An 18,786-nucleotide genomic window follows, 5' to 3' on the forward strand; every position below is an offset into this window, starting at 1 on the left:
GCCAGGCGAGGTGCGGCCTCCGCTCGGGCGGGGGGCGTCGCGCCGCGGGCCCGCCATGGCCGCGTCCGAGCTCTACACGAAGGTAGGCGCCCCCGGGGGAGGGGGCCGCGCCGCGCCGGTGGGGCTGGGGAGGGGCGGCGGCGCGAGGGCTCGCGGGCCGGCACCACCCCCTTTCCGCGCGTTTCCCAGCCCGCGGGTCCCGCCGAGGCGCCTTCCTCTTTCGGGCGGTGATGATGCTGAAGGCGGCGGAGGGAGGCCGGCCTGCGGGGGCTCGGGCCCCGCCACGCTCCTGGGGCTGCGAGCGGAGCGCGTTTCTGGAAAGGGGGTCTGGGTCGGGATGGCCCGGCCCTCGGGTGCGCTTTAGGGGGAGAAAAAAAAAAAAAAATCCTGGCTAGCGGGAGATGCTTGTCAAATGGTCCCTCCCTTGGGGACGCGCTTAAAATAACGTGTGGCGTTGGTATGCGGTGCCACTGCCAGCGCCAGCCAGGCTTTCTGTGAGATTTTTTTTTGGAACCCTGCAAACTGTCGCCAGCCCATTTTCACCGTTAGTTGGCGGGTTTCAGAGCGCCGGCCTGGGGCGCTGAGCCCCTGGATGGTGCGGCCGGAGAAACGCAGGCTGATTCATGGGCTGCGATGGTCCTTACTCATTTGTCGCCGGGAGTTTGCAGCCTGCGTGTAATCCCTTGGAGTCTTGCTGGGCTCCATGTCTTCACCATCCCCTGGGGCGAGCCTTTTCTCCTGGGTTTAATTTAAGCGAAGTGGCATCCTTTTCTTTGTAATACTGACTCCAGTATTCTCGGAGTCTGGTAATCTCCAATGTTCTGGAGAACTGTCCCTTTGAAGACTGTTCTGAAAATTTGTCTTGGGCAGTGCGGGGTGCCCTTTGTGAGTATGTGTAATCATGGCATTTTATACTGTAACTCACGTAGGTAGGTGTTTTGCCAGCTATTAATTACCTCTAATTACAATGAACAGAATTACCTTAAGTTTTCAAGTTCGCATTTGAAGCAGAATCTCCATTTGGGATGCTAGAATCATTGCTTCCAAATGTGACCCAAGTAAGCCCAGGACCCGAGTTGCAGCATGTTGTAGAGACAAGAGGTCTGGACCCAACATCAAGAGAACTGGATTCTAGCCCGAGGCCTTTTCCCTTACTGTGTGACCTTGGGCAAGTCCTTAACCGCTGCAGTAAACGGAGTTAATTATACCTGCCTTGCATCTCTAACAAGGCTGTTGTGGGGATTAAACTTAATAATAACTAGGAAAGCTTTTTGTAACCTGTGAATTTCTCTACAAATACAAGGCATGCGGTTAATTACTTCAGCCATGAAATGAGGAGTTCTCAGGAAACATTCTCTGGGACCCCTTTCTTTCCAGCCCCAGATTTAAAGACTGCACAATTGGAACTTCTCTCTAAACCTGGTAATTTCTTTAGGCATTGTAGATCTCTAATGTATAAATGAATGCAATTGGAAACTGATTCAAAGTTACTTTATTAATAAACATATAGTGCTACTGTGTGCCAGGTACTGTTCTAAGTGCTTTACAAATTAACTCATTTGATTCTTATAATAAATGAAGTGGCTACTGAGAAATATTGTGTATCGGAGTCATTTTCACATGAAGAGATAAAGATCTGTAAACATTACTTCACTGTGGTGAGGAGTCCATCCTTGAGCTGCCTGATTAATTGTACGTGGGTTAACTAGAAACTTGAGTGGATAATAAATTGCTCTTGTATTTTGGGTCTGCTTTTTCCCACAAAGATAATTTTTTGGCGGGGGGCGGGGGGGAAGGTACTGCGATTTTTCAGTTGTAAGGTTTTGGGCTTCGGCCATAGCTTCATCACAGTCTGTTTTTAAATTATCTTCTAGTCATTATAAAGACAGACTGATTAAGACATAAAGACTGAAGTTGAACCCGTGCTTGGTTGAGCCTCCTCCAGTGTATCCAAAGGTTGCCGGCTCAATCCCTGGTTGGGGTGTGTGCGGGAGGCAACAGATCAATGTTTCTCTCTCTCCCTCTACCTCCCTTAAATGAATAAAAGTATATTAAAACAAAAGAAAAGACTGGAGTTGAGCTTAAGCCACCTTCTCATACACTTATGCCTAAGAATAACCTGGTCATTTGGCTATTGTTGATTAATTCTATTGTGAATGGACTTTAGCTTAATGGTGGGCAAAAATATTTATTGAGCACCTCCTGGGTGCCAGGTACTCTGCTTAATGTTGAGAGGTTCTAACAATGAACAAGACACAGTCCTTTCCCTCAGAGGGCTCACAGTCTGCTGCTTATATTTTTGACCAATGGTGAATCTCCGGCTGTAACTCAACAGCAGGCAGACAGCTGTTGGTGTGGTATTAGTAGAAGTTAGAGAACAGGGTGGTACATGGGGAATGTTGGAATGATTCTAGAGGTAAAAGCTTGGGTGGTGGTGTTTAGAGGAAGGGCAGTGGTTAGAAGTAGAGGATTATAGGAAAGGAAGTCCTCGGGTAAATAACTAGGAAAGATGTATTAGTGACTTGCCATCATTATGGTATTCAACATAGTGGTTAAATCTGAAAAGTGACCTTTTAAAAAATGTCATTCAGCTAGTCCTGGCTGGGTAGCTCAGTTGGTTAGAGGGTTGGCCTGATAACACCAAGGTTGCAGGTTCCATCCCCAGTCAATGCACTTACAAGAATCAACCAATGATTATATAAATACGTGAAAAAAATCCATGCTCTTCTCTTTCTCCCTCTCCTCCTCTCCTCCCTTCCTTCCTGTCACTAAAACCAATCAATAAATAAAGTAGGCAATCTAAATGGTTATAATACATTGTTTTTCATGGGTATTAATCTATTTTTATTTCCAAAAAAAATGTCATTCAGAACTTAAAGGCAGATTTTAATGTGTGATACAGATCAGCTCTTATTATGGCGAAAGTCATGAGACCATTCGGTTTATTCTTTTTAGCTAAAATGATAATGGCTTTGTCACAGCAATTTAGTAGGGCTTCCATTTTGTAAATTTTTCCAGCAGTATAAATTTTTTAAGGCCAATAGCTAGGTTCCTAGGATATAACATTGCTGGAAACTAGCATTTTGTTTAAAACACGTTTGTTGGTTAAAAATAACAGATTTATTGAGATATAATTCACATACCATACAATTCACCAATTTAGTGGTTTTTAGAATATTCATAGGTTTGTGTATTAATTTATTTTTAGATCTACCTAGCTTGTTCCCAAAATAATTGAAGGTGGCTTTGATATGTCATGATTTCTGATTTTGAAAATATTTGCTAGTCTTGACTTGCCAGTGAATATCTGAATCATAACATCACCCATAGATGCTTTCAGCAACTTCAAAGGATTCAGTGTTTCTGGAGCAGGGTTCATTAATTAGACCTAGATGGATCACTGGCAGCAATAAATGTCATGCTAGTCCTCCTTGAGGTTCCCAGACACCATGGATAGCACCATAAATGCTGTGGAATGGCAAGATTACATGAAGTCGTTTCATTAGGAGCCCCCATGGTGTGTCAGGATGCTGAGTTTTGTAACAGTGCACAAAGGATTTAAACTCCCTGCTCCAGAGCCCGTAAACTTTCCTAGATGAAACAGCCGTTTAAGCTAGTAGATTGTATATCTGTAGCCTTCGTTTCCCACCACATTCCCTCTTATCTACTGAAGCTATAAGGTCAAGATTTTTTCTGGGATAGCATCAGTTTTTTATACTATGTCATTGTTCTTTTAAACTATCAATCCTGGGAATTCTAATTACATTTCTCAGACTGCTTCCAAAATCTTAAAGCAGGACAGCAATCTCATCTCTGATCATTTCCTCATCTCCTATCATGCCCCTTCCATCTGTATTTCCTCCTGACGTCCCTAGGCCTGTTAATGGCACTGCAGTTCTCCTGGTCCGTCAGGGTGGAAACCTCAACAGCCTTTCCCTTGTCTCTTTACATTCTACGTCTTCTTTACCAGTTCTTGACATCGAGCTGACCGTCCTGTTTTAATGACCCCTACACATTTCCATCTTATTATAGTTATTCATGTGTACGTCCGCCACTCCCACACTAATGCAGACCCCCTGAGATGCTGATCAGAGTTTTGATCACCTCCTATAGATCCTGGCTCAATGTCTCACACATAGTAGGTGTTGGTTAAAAATTTATTGGATGAATGGAAGAATACTTAGAAGAGAGATAAACTGACAATAAGGGTTTAGGATGATTAGTCCACTTACAGGAATGAAGCTGGGTATAAATAAGTAGTTAGACAGGCAAGTACCTTTTCAGGCATGTTGAACAGGATGAGTAATGATGAGGAGAGCTGGGACCCAGGGAGACCAGCGGGATTTGCAGGAAACAAAATGTGAAGCGATGGAGGTCTGGTAGACTGAGGCACAGGCAGAAGATGTAGGAAAAAGGGGACACCTCTGAGAGACGGGAAGCTATAGGACGGGAAGGAGAGGAAATAGAGTAAATTAATGCTAGTAGCTCTAGCTTTGGAAACTGGAGGTTCATTCCCATTACATCATGAATTTTTGCCAACTATAGAACTTGTAAGCTACTCAAATACTCCTTTTCACTGCTGGAGCAAAGCAGAACACTCATGATCTCCTCTTGAAATGTTACTGTCTCTTGAAGTGTGTGAAAGTTCTGTGTATTGCCCAGTGGTTAAAAGATTACAAAGTGGCTCTAATTTAATGAGAGCTGCTTCTGTCAGATAAACAGTTTAAATCTCCGTGGTGCTTTTCGCTTTTCAAAGTAGGGGAACACTGGAGGAAGATCTACGAATGGGGTTCCAGGAATTTAACTACAGTCTCCAAAAGGTTGGGGAGTGGCACTAACTTTTCTGCAGGAGCGTGTGTGAGAGGAAGGATGAACCCCCTTATCTTACATCTTATCTCAGAAGGTAAATTAGCTTCTCTGTTTTTCATTTTATGATGGATTTTACCTCCATCGGGAGAATCTAGGGGCATATGGCCCACAAAAGAAGGATTTGGATTTATTGGCCCCACTTTGGGCAGTTCCTAATGAAGTACAGTGGCACCTCGGTTTTCGAACGTCTCCATTGACGAACATTTCTGTTTACAAGCACTGTAAACCTGGAGGTAAATGCTTCGGTTTTTGAACACGCCTCAGAAGTCGAACATGCCCCGCGGCTTCTGCTGAGGGCTAGATCTTGCGGCCTGGCTGTCAACTGTGGATCCCTCGATTTTCAAACGTTTCAGAACTCTGTCTTCTGGAACGGATTACATTTGAAAACTGAGGTACCACTGTATAAGGTATTATTGAAAGTGTGAACTCCCGGCTGATCTATGGAATAAAGTCTGGTCCTTGGTAAAATATTGTGGGTAACCCCACTCCTCCCACTCCACCCTGATGGGCATGTCCTCTGTCCCACAGTGGTCTCCCCAGACTTTTCCATTTGTCTACCTGGGGAGTTTGTCCCCCCTTTTCCTCCAGTGCCTGCCTCTCTCTCTAATCAACTTTATTGAGGTATAATTTACATGTAATAAAGTTCACTGATTTAAAATGTACACTTTAATGAGTTTTGACAAATATATTCTGTCATGTAACCACCACCACAAACAAGATATAGAACATTTTTATCACCCTCAAAAATTCCCTGTGCTTAGTTTCTTCTCCAGCTTATTTAGAGAGTTTACTGGAATTGTGTTTGCCACCAGGGCAGAGAGAATAATTGTTTGTTTTCAAATGGTTCCGCCTTAGCCCAACCAATAGAGACACTGAATACAGAGGCCTGACCTTGGGACTCACTCCTGTGGAGTTTCATTGACAGTGGGAGATGGGAGTAGATGGAAAAGGAGTTTGGGTGAGATTTAATCTTTTCTTCACACACTTCTTTACCTTTCTTAATGGCGCCTGCATTTTATGCTTTGTTTTCTTAGGTCCTTAGTGTACTAAATGTCTTTTTGTCAGTTTTGCCCTTTCACAGTGCTCCTCCCCATTGGTCTTGGTTGTGCTCTCAGTCTGGATTTGTGCTGATACAGATTTCTGAACTTTGCAGAATCTTTTCCCTGGCTTCTTCCTACCTCTTGCATTCGAATTTCTCTGCTAAGCCCTCTTCAGTTGGAAGTCTCCTATACCAGAATCCATTAGCATTAAACATCTTGTAAAACGGAGGCTGTTGCCAATTGTAGAACTTAGGGATGATGTAATTATGTTTTGATTTCAAAATAATGACTCCAAACTTGATTGAAATCAAGGGAGAAATGTGATTACCCAACCCTGATGATTATCCATAGGGACCATCTATCCTATCTCCTTTGCCTGATGTGCCGCTGTCGCCAAAAAAACATGAGCAGAATGTTAGACTGGAGGGGGACCGGATACAAAAAAGACAAGTTTTGTTTAAATTGCTCATCCAAAAACATGCATTGTCCTGGTTAGGAATCCTGTGTGTGTGGTTGGGGTTTCTACTTTTTGATAAATACACTTCTGAAACTAGAGGATTTTCAGAATAGGAGAAATAAAATGATCAGGCTAGTGAAGAGACTAGATAGATTGAAAGGGTAGAACTCTTTGGTTTAGAAAGATGGTGAGCTGGGAAAACAGTGAAGTATTTAACACCAAGCATAGAAGTTTCTACATCAAATCACAGTTCAGTAGGGATAGTTAGATCTTGAAATAAATAAACACATGTCATTTAAAATGAATTTCTACCTCAAACATGAAGTTTACATTTATGAAATGTATTACCTCATGTTAGGATGTCAGTTAGGATGTACATAAAGAGAAGGTTCTGAACAATTCATAGATGGTAGTTCTGACAAACCAACCTACCTAACCTCTCTTTGACAGTGTTAAACAGTTTACCAGCCTGAGCTATTTTAGTTGGAAATAACAGAAAACCAACTCAAAGCCCAAAAGGATTTTATTTGCGTATATGACCTGAAAGTGTAGGCATGGCTGGATTTAAGGCTCAGACGTCGTCTCTGGGGCTCTCTGTCACTGGCTCTTATGTCAGATTATGCTGCCTGACATTGGTTTCATCCTCAGGACAGCTTTTTTGGGGCGAGAAAGGTGGTCAGTGGCGACTGCAGACCACTTGATCTTCCAGCTCTGGACCTGGAGGAAGAGCCTGGTGTAGGAAATCTGGTTGCCCTTGCTTGGGGTCATGTGCCCTCTCCTCTCACTGTGCCCTGTAGGCAGTGCAGGAGGAATGCCACGAGTGGTGAAGTCATGCTCACCCCAGATGCCAGGGGGAGGATGGCATCACCACTGATAGTCACGCTCAGACCTGGTGGGGTGGCTAAGAGCTATTCCCCATCAGAAGGAATAGGCCAGTAGACCAAACAACTACCCTTAATTGATGTCGACTGTGAATAAATCACCAAAATGACAAAGTGAGTGAATTCTGCCCCTCCTTTTCTGATCTTTGAGCGGAGAAGATTGGGTGAGTTTTGCATACTCAAGAGTATCAATATGGATATCTTTCCCCTAAAGAATCATTTTGAATTAAAAAAAAAAAAAGCCATGGAGAATCCATACAAGCACTTGTTATTAAAAGCATATCAGGCATTGAAAATTTGAAAATTATTTTGTGTTTAGTCTTAATTAGGGGACTGTGAACCCTCTGTTGCCTTTGCAGCTGATCTCTTTCTGCCCTATTTCCTCAGCATTTTCTTTCCCCTGATTTTCTTCACGCCTTTGCTTGCATACATCATTCTCTTCCCCATTTTCACCTAGAGATAAATTGCAAAATTTCTTATTTTCCCTTTTTGACCGTCCGAACTGTTGCTTGAATTCATCTTTGGTGTAATCTTTTTCTGCTCTCATACCTCCCGCCCTGTCATCTACTTCCTGATCCCCCTGCCACTTTACTTCATCCAGCTACACCTAATGCTCTGTTGTACTTTGTTATAACCAAACACTTGTTATTCACTAACTTAGATCGAAGAGGGTACTTCATTTCCTCAACTTCATGTACTTTTGGTACCACTCTCTGAGTCTGACATCACAATAGGAAGTAAGTTCACATGAGTTTGCATAAATAATTTTCTCTCTGAGTGTGTACGTGTTTTAAACAAACATTTGTATTAGACTAGTTTTTGGACTAGTTAGGCAAGATTAGTTAGAACTTAGTTATTCAACTTATCATACTTGAGTAAATACATTAAGATGACCAGCTATTACTTTAAAGATATGATCTCTAAAGCATTTCTATAGCACTACTTAAAAATCTTATATATAGGATTGATCTCTATATGCTCAAACTGAGAAAAATCTTCTAGTTTGACAAGCATCATGCTCAGGTTGGGAGAAGAACTCCTGGAGATGTCCAGGAATCAGGAAATGTGTATCTTAATAATAAGGAATTTGAGTCAAAACCTGGATTAAATTGTCATTAACCGAACTTATATATTTAAAAAAATCATATTTTAGAAATGAAAAGTTAAACCCATTAGAGCGAATAAGAGTGGGGTATTTTAACCCACTCTTCCTGTTTATATTGTTGTTGTGTTTTTTTCCTTCTAGACCAAGATTTCTCAACCTCTGCACTATTGACAGAGTAAGCTAGATAATTCTTTTTTTTCAGGGGGCTTGTCCTATGTATTGTAGGATTTTGCCAAATCCCTAACCTTTCTCTGTTAGATCCAGTAGCATCCTCCACTCCCAGTTGTGACAACTAATCCATGTTGTCTGCAAACATTGTCAAATGTCCCCTGGGGGGGCCAAGACCCCTTTCTCTACTCCCCCCTCCCACCTTGAGAACTAATGCTATAGACCTTAAGACTTACACTAGGGTAAGAAAGAGTGGGAAAGAGTTAAAAATAGAAACATTAATTGAAAAAAACTTCAAATAAATAATTGACTTTTCAGTAAATTTTTCTGCTTAGAGAAGTGATATAATGTAGACAATTTGAAAAATACAGAAACATAAAAGGAGAAAATTAAAAGTAACTAATTATGCCACCCAGACATGATTATTGTCAACATTGATTTACTTCCTTAAGTCTTTTATCTGTATTCATAATGGTAATTTAAAAAATTTTTAAACTTAGTATATATTGTGAGAATTTTTATACTATTAAATATTCGTTGAGAATGTTTTTAATGGCTGCATAATATTCTATCATTTGGACATACCATAATTGATTTACTGCTGGGCATTTTCACTATTATAAGAAATGTACTATGATGAGCATTTTTGTACATAAATCTTTGGTTGAATTAGTTAGTTTTAGTCAATTTTAGATTCCAAGTCTTCCTGGCAAGGGCTGGCATTTACATTTATGCAGGATAGGGTATTCACATTTATCTCATTTTAAAAATAGCACTTTTTATGTACATTGCTTCAGGGCTAGGCTGACCAGATGTCCCATTTCTGTGAGATGCTTTCTTCCATCTAGTACCTTTACTCTGTTTTGAGAAATTCTCTTAGAATAGAAATGTATCAATTTATTTAAAGATTTAACCTTCTGGAAATAAAAAATAATTGAATTAGAAAGAATTTTAAAAAGAGATAACATGAAGCTATTGTCTTGAGAGTCTAAACAATGTAATTTTAACTTAAAAAATACCTGAAAATATTATATTATCATTTCATTGTAGATGACATGTCCTTCTAATTAGAACAAATTGCCATTTGTCTGGAGTGGTCATGATGAGTTTGCTTTCAGTGGGCAGTCAAGAACCTGAGAGACCCTCAGCATCAATAACTGCTTTAAAACAACTAGACCATTCAAAATACACCCAGTGCTAAAGATAGCACCCTAGAATGGAATCTTTATAGTGCTCAGAGGTGTTTAAGTATTTCTGAGGCCTGCAGTTCATTGCTGTGTACAGCAGCCCTCCTTCAGAACTGGTAGCCACAAATGCAGTAGAAGGTTGTGTGTGTGTATAGTTAGATATTAAGGTATAGCAAACGGATTTGAAGGCTTAGCATCCTTGGGAGTTTCTTTGCTTTTCTTCCTCCACTAAAACCTTGATTTTTACCTTATTTAGTTGTCATTTGTTTTCTTCTAAAAACTGTAGCTTGCAAACTGCATGACTTCATGGCAGTATCATTATCAAATAATAATGGCTTAAATTCACTGAGGCCTTACTGCAGACCAGACACTATTCTGAGGGCTTTGTTACAACTGCTTCCTTCCTTGGTTCCACACCTCCAGTGCCTGAATGAGAGGCAGTGCATCGTAGAAGTCAGGGACACAGACTCTATCTGCTCTCAGAGTTTAAATTCTGGTTTAAATCCTGGATTTACTATTCACTTTCTGTGACCTTGACCAAACTACTTAACCTCTCTGTGCCTCAATTTTCTCATTTTTGTAATTGGGGGGGGGGGGGGAGAGAATAATAATACTTACAGCATGTATTTTGATGATTAACTTATTTAATTATGTAAAAATGCTTAGAATAGTGACCAAAGTATAGTATACACTTACAAATGTTAGCTGTTATTATTATTGCTATTGGGGTTATAGCTATAATTCTCCTCCTTCTCTGGCTACTTTGTCTTCATAAGTTCCCCTACCTGCTATTGCTCTTTACATATTGGTATTCCTAGCCTTGGCCAGTGTGGCTCAGTTTGTTGGAGCCTTGTCCCATACACCGAAAGGTGGCAGGTTCGATTCCCAATTGGGGCACATGCAGGAGGCAACCAATTGATGTTTCTTTCTGTCTTCCTTCCTCTCTCTAAAAATCAATTTAAACAATAAAATAAATAGATATTGATATCCCTAGACTCTGTCCTTTACCTCACATTCCTTCCCACTGTGGCCTGATCCTCTCCAGAAGAGTCAGGTACCAACCCTGTGCTGATAACTTCCAAATCTCTGTTTCTAACCTGTTTGCTCTCTCTATAGACCTAGATCTCTACAAACAACTGCTTTATGGACATCGTTACAAGCGCCTAAAACCTAGCATATTCAGAATTGAACTTGTTACCGTCTCCATCCCTCTTCATGCCACTCTACCCTACTTAACCTCTGTGTCTTAGTTTCTTCATCTGTTGGGTGGAATAATAATGCTATCTACTTCATAGGGCTGCTATGAGGATTAAGTGAGATAGTTCATGCCAAGCACTTAGAATAAAGCCTGATATCAATTAAGAAATGTTCACCACTATAATTACTATTTGTATTCCCTGTCTGGTGAAATGCATCAACATTCATACATTCACCCAAACTAAAAACTTAGAAATCATCTTATTTATTCTCCCAACCCAAAATAGTTACTATTTCCTCGTACTATTCTTACTCCACTTGGGCCCTTAATACTTCTTTCCTGGGTCCTAAAACAGCTCCCTAAGCAATCCTGTAATCTATTTTTCATTCTGCTACCAGAGTGATCTTTATGTAACGCACATATCTGATCATGCCAGTAACTGTCTGGCTTGAAATTCCTCAGTGATTCCCCAGAGGATTTTGTCTTGAGAATAAATTTTTTGTGCTCTGCTTCCCAAACTTTGGTGTCCATTTGCATAATCTAGGAATCTTGTTAAAATGGAGATTCTGATGTAGGTGTGTGATGGAGCCCAAGACTGCATTTCTCGCAACTCCCAGGTGACTTCAGTGCTGCTGGATTGAGGACCACACCTTGAATAGTGAGGCTTGAGTAGTAGTGCACAGGGCCCTGGGCCTGCCTGATCTCTTTTGTTTCCCATACAGGTCTTCTCTTTAAAGTCAAGAGCTCTCCAGGTTGCCTTCTCTCTGCTTTGCAGCATTCCCCTCGGCTGACTTTCTCTACTCTGGTTCATGAATGAGTTCTTCCGGACCCAGTCTGGCTAAGATGCTCTGTCTGTGTGTTCATACAGAACACTGTTTACCTCTGTCCTGACACTTAGCCACACAACATTGTAGTTGTCTATCTCCCCAGTGCTTCTCTGAGTCCCTTACAGACAGAGGAAATAAGAACTGTAGTGAGCTATAATTCACATACCATATATTCACTTAAAGTGTATAATTCAATGGTTCTCATTTGTTTTTTGATCCCAGCATCTAGATGAGGGTTTGATACATAGTAACAAGTCCATGATTGAATGAATTAATTAATTAAATGGCATTAAAGTACCATTGTAAAGTTTTCTTCAAATATTCCTCTCCATGCCTGTATTTTTGGGGGTTTAATATGTCAGCATTCAAGTAATCTTATTTATTCATCAGTAACTCGTCATGAGCTTCCTTCTCCCACCTCTCTTTTTGGGAACCACTTTATTCTTCTCTTGGTCAATTTTAATGCATCATTATAGTTAACTTTCCTCAGTTCTCTAGTGCTTCCAGTTCTCTTTTCCAGCCCATGCTGTAATGAGTAGTGCTGACCCACAGCACAGAAGCTCCTTCCCAGCTCAAAACCCCTGACTGAGCTCCCCTACTTTTTCCTTCACATTTAATTAAGCAGTCAAACTCAAAAACAAAACAAACAAAAACAAACCAAAAAAACCCCTAATTGGTACCTGACCCTCTCCTCCTCCTGCCCTAATTATCTACTATAGATTAACTCATTCCTTAGTGTGACATTCAAGACTGTGATAGTTTTCTAACCCTCTTCACTTGGCTTGATCTCAGACTTAATGTAATAATCATCTGGAATGCTTTTTAAAATGTAGATTCCTTCCCTAGCTGGGGTGGCTCAGTCAATTGGTTGTTGTCCTGTGCACAGAAAGTTTGCTGGCTCCCTCCTGGTAGGGGGTGTGCAGGAGGCAGCTGATCCATGTTCTGCTCTCACATCAATGTTTCTCTCTTTCCTTCTTCCGTCCTCTCTTTCTAAAAATCAATACAAAATCTTAAATAGAAAAAGAAAAAAAGTAGATTCCTTAGTCTTGCCTCCAGAGACTCTGAGCTCTAGTAGGTTTGGGAGCCCCAGGAATCTGCATTTTTAACCAATAACATAAGGTATTCTGATGCGGTGATCTGTGAAACTCTACTTTGCGACATCGAACCAGCCCTACTGTTTGAGCCTGTGTTCTAGCTTTGCTTGACTCTGGACTTGATTCACCATACTTCCCACTTTCCAGCTCCCCCACCAAGTAAATGCTCAATAAAAATGAGTTGAACTTTTTGTTGAGTGGTGGTGGTAAGTCTTTTTAAAATTGTAAGATGATATTACTTTTGTCATATTGTCAGCCGCTTTTTTTTCCTGGCTGTCCTTAATGTTTCACTTTTAATAGTACATGTGAGAAGACCTGGTGCATGGTAGTGACCCAGTAAATCTTTTTGCTATTTTTAAAGGCAACTGGAAAAACTACATCCCTTCTATTAAAACTTAATTGAGAGTCTTCTATGGTAAAAGATGTTCCATTACCTTTACTAATAATAGGTGCGAAATAGTGTAAGAAATGACTTGCAGAATTACTTTAGGAGCTATTTTTTTTTAAAAAGCTTTTTAAAAACTATAAAATAATAAATATTCAGTGCAGAACCTTGGGAAATTCAGAAATGCAAAAGAAAAGAAAAAATTGCATGTAATCCGTTGTCCTTAAGTACTCTTAATATTTTGAGTATATCCTTCTAGTCTCTTTTTTCTATGTTATATTTTCTCTAGCAAAATGGGATTTTTAAATGCATACTATATTGTAGCAAGATTTTTTTCTCTAGTATATTGTGAACATTTTCTCATGCTAATACATATTCTTCTACAATATATTTTTTAATGGCTTCAGAGTATTATATTGCATGAATTAGTCATGTTACTCAACCAGTCCCCTAGGATAAGTGCTTCCAATTTTTTGACAGTTTGCACTTAAATTCAAGAGAACCAAAAGCCTTTATGTGTTCCTTTAAAAATAAATCAATTGTAGTTGTTAATGGATTTGATTATAATTATAAAACATCTAATTTTTCTACATAACAACATTGGTACAAAAAGTTGGTGATTATCATATCAGTGTTAAGAAGATTAATCTAGTTAGCGCTTAGAAGGACTAAAAAAACCCAAAACAGGAATATCAAAGCACTGAGGAATAAATCCTTAAATATAATTATAGTTTTGGGATCTCAGAGTGTCAGTCTCAACAGACCACTAGAAAGGAATTCTCCAGGCTATAGAGGTAGAGAGATCAAGATTATTAATCATGGGCCAGGTGAACCACAGTATACGTTAGTTCCAGATTGAGAGGACAGTGGACCTCTTCCTCCTCTACTCTTTTGGAAGCCATATGGTAGGATGAGTAACCTTGCAATCTACACATCAGTAGACCTGCCTTTTCTTGTTAGTTGAGATTATACCTGACTAATAAAAACCTCTTGGAATCTGTCAAGCCCCTGCATCCATGCTGAATAGTTGCTCAGAAACTGTTTGCTTTAGAAATGAAAAGGTTGATTTAGGCTAAAGGGAGAAGATTCTAGCAGACAGTCTTCCAAGAAAAAACACATTTACTAAATCAAGAGAAGTAATGTGGGAAATAGTTTCTGAGACATAAGACATCTTAAAAGCTCTGAAAAGGAGTCTTTTTATTAGTGTACTTCAAATAAGCCTCGCCTTCCCCCTCCCCCTTGGTTTACAAATACTGTAAAATTTGCTTATAACAAGTTCCCAACTGAAACATGTCTGGGAAACTGTCCAGGAGTTGTTAGGAGCCCAGTTCTTCAGAATATGCTCAATTCCCTTGGGGCAGAGGTGGCGCCTTCTTGGGTCTTAAGAGTTTTTTTGAGTCTGTGTCAGGAGCAGTGCCTTAGTCTCGGGAAAGTTAGAAGAATCTGTTGACCACGTGAAGTTGCTTCCTTAGTCACTGCCCTCTGGAGTCATTGCAGTCAGTTTGTCTTTTGGAGCTGGGGCCTCCACTATGGTGTGTTTAACAAGGATCTGGACAAAACATGTAGAGTGCAACTTAACTGGTTAGAGTAAGGATTGGTATGTCTTATCTGAGGTCATGAAAAATCTAAGTGATGGGGACATTCAAAAGAAAGTCAGTACCAGTTTAACAAATCTGCAAGTCTCAGATGTAATCTGTGCTATTCTGTACATTAAACCTAAACAAAGTAATTTTGTTTTTAAGGTTAAACATCTCCTGTATTTTTATTTGCCTTGCTTATCCATTGCTTAATTTTTCAAGATTTTCTAAGGTAACTATCATAAACTATGTTAAAATTTAGTTCATCTGAATGAGTGAAGACCAAATTAATTATTGAAAAATATATGTGGGTGAAATAGATGAAGTAGTATCGCTATACTGATTCCAGCTTGAAAATTGCTTTTGTTGGGCAGCAGTTAGGTTTTGTAAGTCTGAAATTAATAGATTGAGTTTATTGAGAATGTGTTTGACATGGATAGACAAAGAGTCTCAGCCAGAGCACTGGAACTGCTTCTGTGCATGCTTTTCACTTAAGCCAACTTAATTCCTTAAGTAGCCAGTTGTCCTTTGGTTTTCATTCTTTACTGCCTTAGCACAGTGACATCAGTTGCAGCTGGAGCTTAAAGAAGGGTCATGTTAATTAATTCCAGTGAAACACAAACTGCCTCCTACTGAATGGAATAACAGCCTCATTTAAAGACCTTGGACCTTTTTTTCTTGCTCTTTTATTTTTTTTCAAGGACCAGAGAAGGAGAATGGCACAGATTGTTCACTTGAGACCATTTTAAGCTATTGATCCATTTTACTGTCATCATCTGATGGTTCTGATTTCAACAGGAATCATTCAGATCACGTAGTGATTTTCTCTCGAGGCTTTTTGCCTTCCATGACAGTTTTCAAGAGAGCAGTCCATGAACTTTGTCAGAATCTAAAAATGGCTTCTATTTAATGTTTTATTTATAGATGTCATATTTTAGTTTAAATACAGTTGACCTATCAAGCAAATCTTTGTATGTACAAGTAGGGTGGCAAATACCAGGTCAGGTTGCCTGCTGGGTTACGGAGGGAAGAAGAGGCTGGGTATGTTCCCATCACCATTTTATTCAGCTAATTATACTATCAGCTGTTTTTACTTTTATGAGGTTCATTTTTATTTTGTCTTCTAAATAGTTAAGGAAAGAGGGACTGTGGACAGAGATATCCAGAGGTTAGGGAAAACCAGTTTGAGAAATAAGTAGGAAGATCCTTTCCCATGTGTGATTATCTCAGTTTTCAACCCAACATTCTTATAGTAAGTAGAAACTTCCATCGTGTGACCTAACCTTTGAGGACACTGCCCTCAAGCAAACTAGGAAGTTTAATCTACTTCTAATTTTAATAGATGAAAAGAGAATAAAATAAAATTAACATATAACATATGGTTTGCAATTTTTTGACAGACAAAAGGTAGGGATTTCCTTGTGTTAAAATATACTCAGGATCTTATGTGTGTTCGGCAGCTAAATTTTTGGGAACATAGTAATAAAGATGTAAAGAAAAAGAAAGTAAAAAATAAAACAAAAATGTAGAAAACAATGCCGAGGAAAGGGTGGTTTGAGATTGATTTGAGTATGATTACCAAATGTGTTACCATGTTACGTGTGGGGCAAATAGGGTTATGCGCTGGGAAGGGAAACAGCCTGATAACTCGGGGGACCAAAGACTTGTTACAAATAGTATTGGCATTGTGCGGTAGGGATAGCAAGCTCAGAGTAGATGAAACAGGAGGGATTACAACAAACAGGACTAATATAGATGCATAGTTATGTTTCTACTTTTGTTGTTTGTACATTATCTTTGTGTTGTGATGTCTTTGTCTGGTTGGCTGTTTCTTCAGATTAGTTGTAATTTTTACCTAAGCTTTCTAAAACTAGCTACAAAATCTGTTTAGATTACCTGACTAGGTTTTTGAAAGATGTGATTAAAACATTTTTGACACTTTAGGATTTGTGTGAGCCAGATACACTATGAAGAGAAAGTAGAGAAAAGACTATTTACAATATATAAACAAGACTTAAACTTTACGAATCTGAATAAATAACATATACATAAAATGAATGGGAAATACTGAGAACACGTAAAATAACAGAGAGTAATGTGATATGGTTAAAAGCATGATCTCCAGTGTTAGGTTGAGCTCCTCCTGTGTGACTATAGGAAAATTAGTGAAAATAATATGTATATTACTTTCTGTTGAGGCTTTCATAGCTCAGTACTTTGTATATCATAATGGAGTTCATCAGTGTTAACTCTTAGCTGGTATTATTGGCTTGTCTATTTTAAATGATTTGTAAAACTTTGTTTCCTTAAAAAAAAAAAAAATAAAAAAATTTCAGCCCAGCCAGTGTGGCTCAGTGGTTGAGCATCGACCCATGTACCAAGAGGTCTGGTTCGATTCCCAGTCAGGGCACATGCCTGGGTTGTGGGCTTGATCCCCATGAGGGTGTGTACAGGAAGCAGCCTATTAATGTTGATATTTCTTTCTCATCGATGTTTCTAGCTCTTTCTCCCTCTCCCTCTGTCTCTAAAAACTCAATAAAAAACACATTAAAAAAAAAAATTTCATAGCCCCAGAGAGATCTCTCCTTACCATGCTCTTAAGGTTTCAGGACATGAATTGTGCACAGTAATACAATTTTCCCTCATTCTATATAGGGTTTGGCTAGAGATACTCTTTCAGTTGTAATCTGTCTGCAAATCAGCATTGTCAGCACCCTATGACATAGCTGTAGCTTTCATTTCAGTCCCTTTTTTTTTCTTTTCATCTTCACCCAAGGATATTTTCTCCATTGCTTTTCAGAGAGAGTGGAAGGGGGGAGAGAGAAAGAGAAACATCGCTGTGAGAGAGAGACACCGATTGGTTGCCTCCTGCAGGGGCCAGGGATCAAGCCTGCAACCCACATACGTGCCCTTGGCCAGAATCAAACCCTGGACCCTTCAGTCCATGGGCCAGTACTCTAACCACTGGGCCAAACCAGCTAGGGCCATCCCAGTCCCTTTTTAATTTGTCTCCTTCATCAGCATTCTCAACCTTCTTTTCTGCCAGAAAGAGGAACTTATTCTAAACCAGGGCTCTTAAAGGTCCTGCACCCAGTTGTAATTAACTGTCGTAACTAGCACTTTATGCGTAATACAGATATGTGTCATACATTAGATTGAATCTGTCCCAACCCTGTTTCCCTTGCCAGTATAGAGGTCTGGAAGACAAAAGACTCCTTTTTCTAACTTTCACGGCAGTTAGATAGACCTAGTTGTATAATTCAGTTTGGGCTAATGTCATATAACCAAAAATCTTCTAGAGGGCCTCTACAGGGAAAAACAGAAGTGCTTTTCTGATGAAAGGAACAGAAGCAATAGAACAGTTTGGATGCATATCCCCTTCTTTCTTCTGTTTTTAAGTGTGGAATATGTGTGGAGTTGTTACAGCAAAGTTGCAATCATGAGGCCATGAGCCTGAGAATGGAAAATTAACAAGCTAAGGAGGTAGAACAGGAAGTTAGTCTGGGTTCTTAACGATGTTAATGAGCTGTCAGAACAACCCTGAGATAACCTTCTCTGCACTTCTTGTTTTATACATTATTAAAGTCCTAATAGTGTAAGCTGCTTAGTCAGACTTTTCTGTTCTTGTAGCTGAAAGCATTTCTAACTTAAACAAGATGTAGCAGCTTTAATATAAAGTTAATATAAACTTGGGAGATTTGTATAGTGTTATTTATGTACGAAATAAATACAAGTGACATGGAAACATGAAAGAATTCAAGAGGTGAAAAATGAATTCTAGACATGCTTTTGACATTGAAAAACATGGACAGCAAGCCCAGCCGGCGTGGCTCAGTGGTTGAGCATCACCCTATGAACCAGGAGGTCACAGATTCCTGGTCAGGGCATATGCTAGGGTTGTGGGCTCAATCCCCAGTGCGGGGTGTGCAGGAGGCAGCTGATTGATGATTCTCACTCATCATTGATATTTCTCTCTCCCTCTCCCTCTCCCTTCCTCT

The 18,786-nt window shown here is 39.8% G+C and overlaps 1 protein-coding gene across 3 annotated transcripts in view; it reads left to right on the forward strand.

Moving 5' to 3' along the window:
• The window catches only part of MYO5A (myosin VA), a 168,517-nt gene continuing 149,731 nt past the window's right edge, over positions 1 to 18,786 (forward strand). For all 3 annotated transcript variants that reach the window (XM_087821400.1, XM_087821398.1, XM_087821399.1), the window contains exon 1: positions 1 to 82. In XM_087821400.1, coding sequence (XP_087677526.1) covers positions 56 to 82 — 27 coding nt within the window. In that variant the 5' untranslated portion in view covers positions 1 to 55. The remainder of the gene's footprint in view (positions 83 to 18,786) is intronic.

Source organism: Miniopterus natalensis, chromosome 1, assembly GCF_054644295.1.
Source record: "Miniopterus natalensis isolate mMinNat1 chromosome 1, mMinNat1.hap1, whole genome shotgun sequence".
NCBI classification, from domain to species: domain Eukaryota; kingdom Metazoa; phylum Chordata; class Mammalia; order Chiroptera; family Miniopteridae; genus Miniopterus; species Miniopterus natalensis.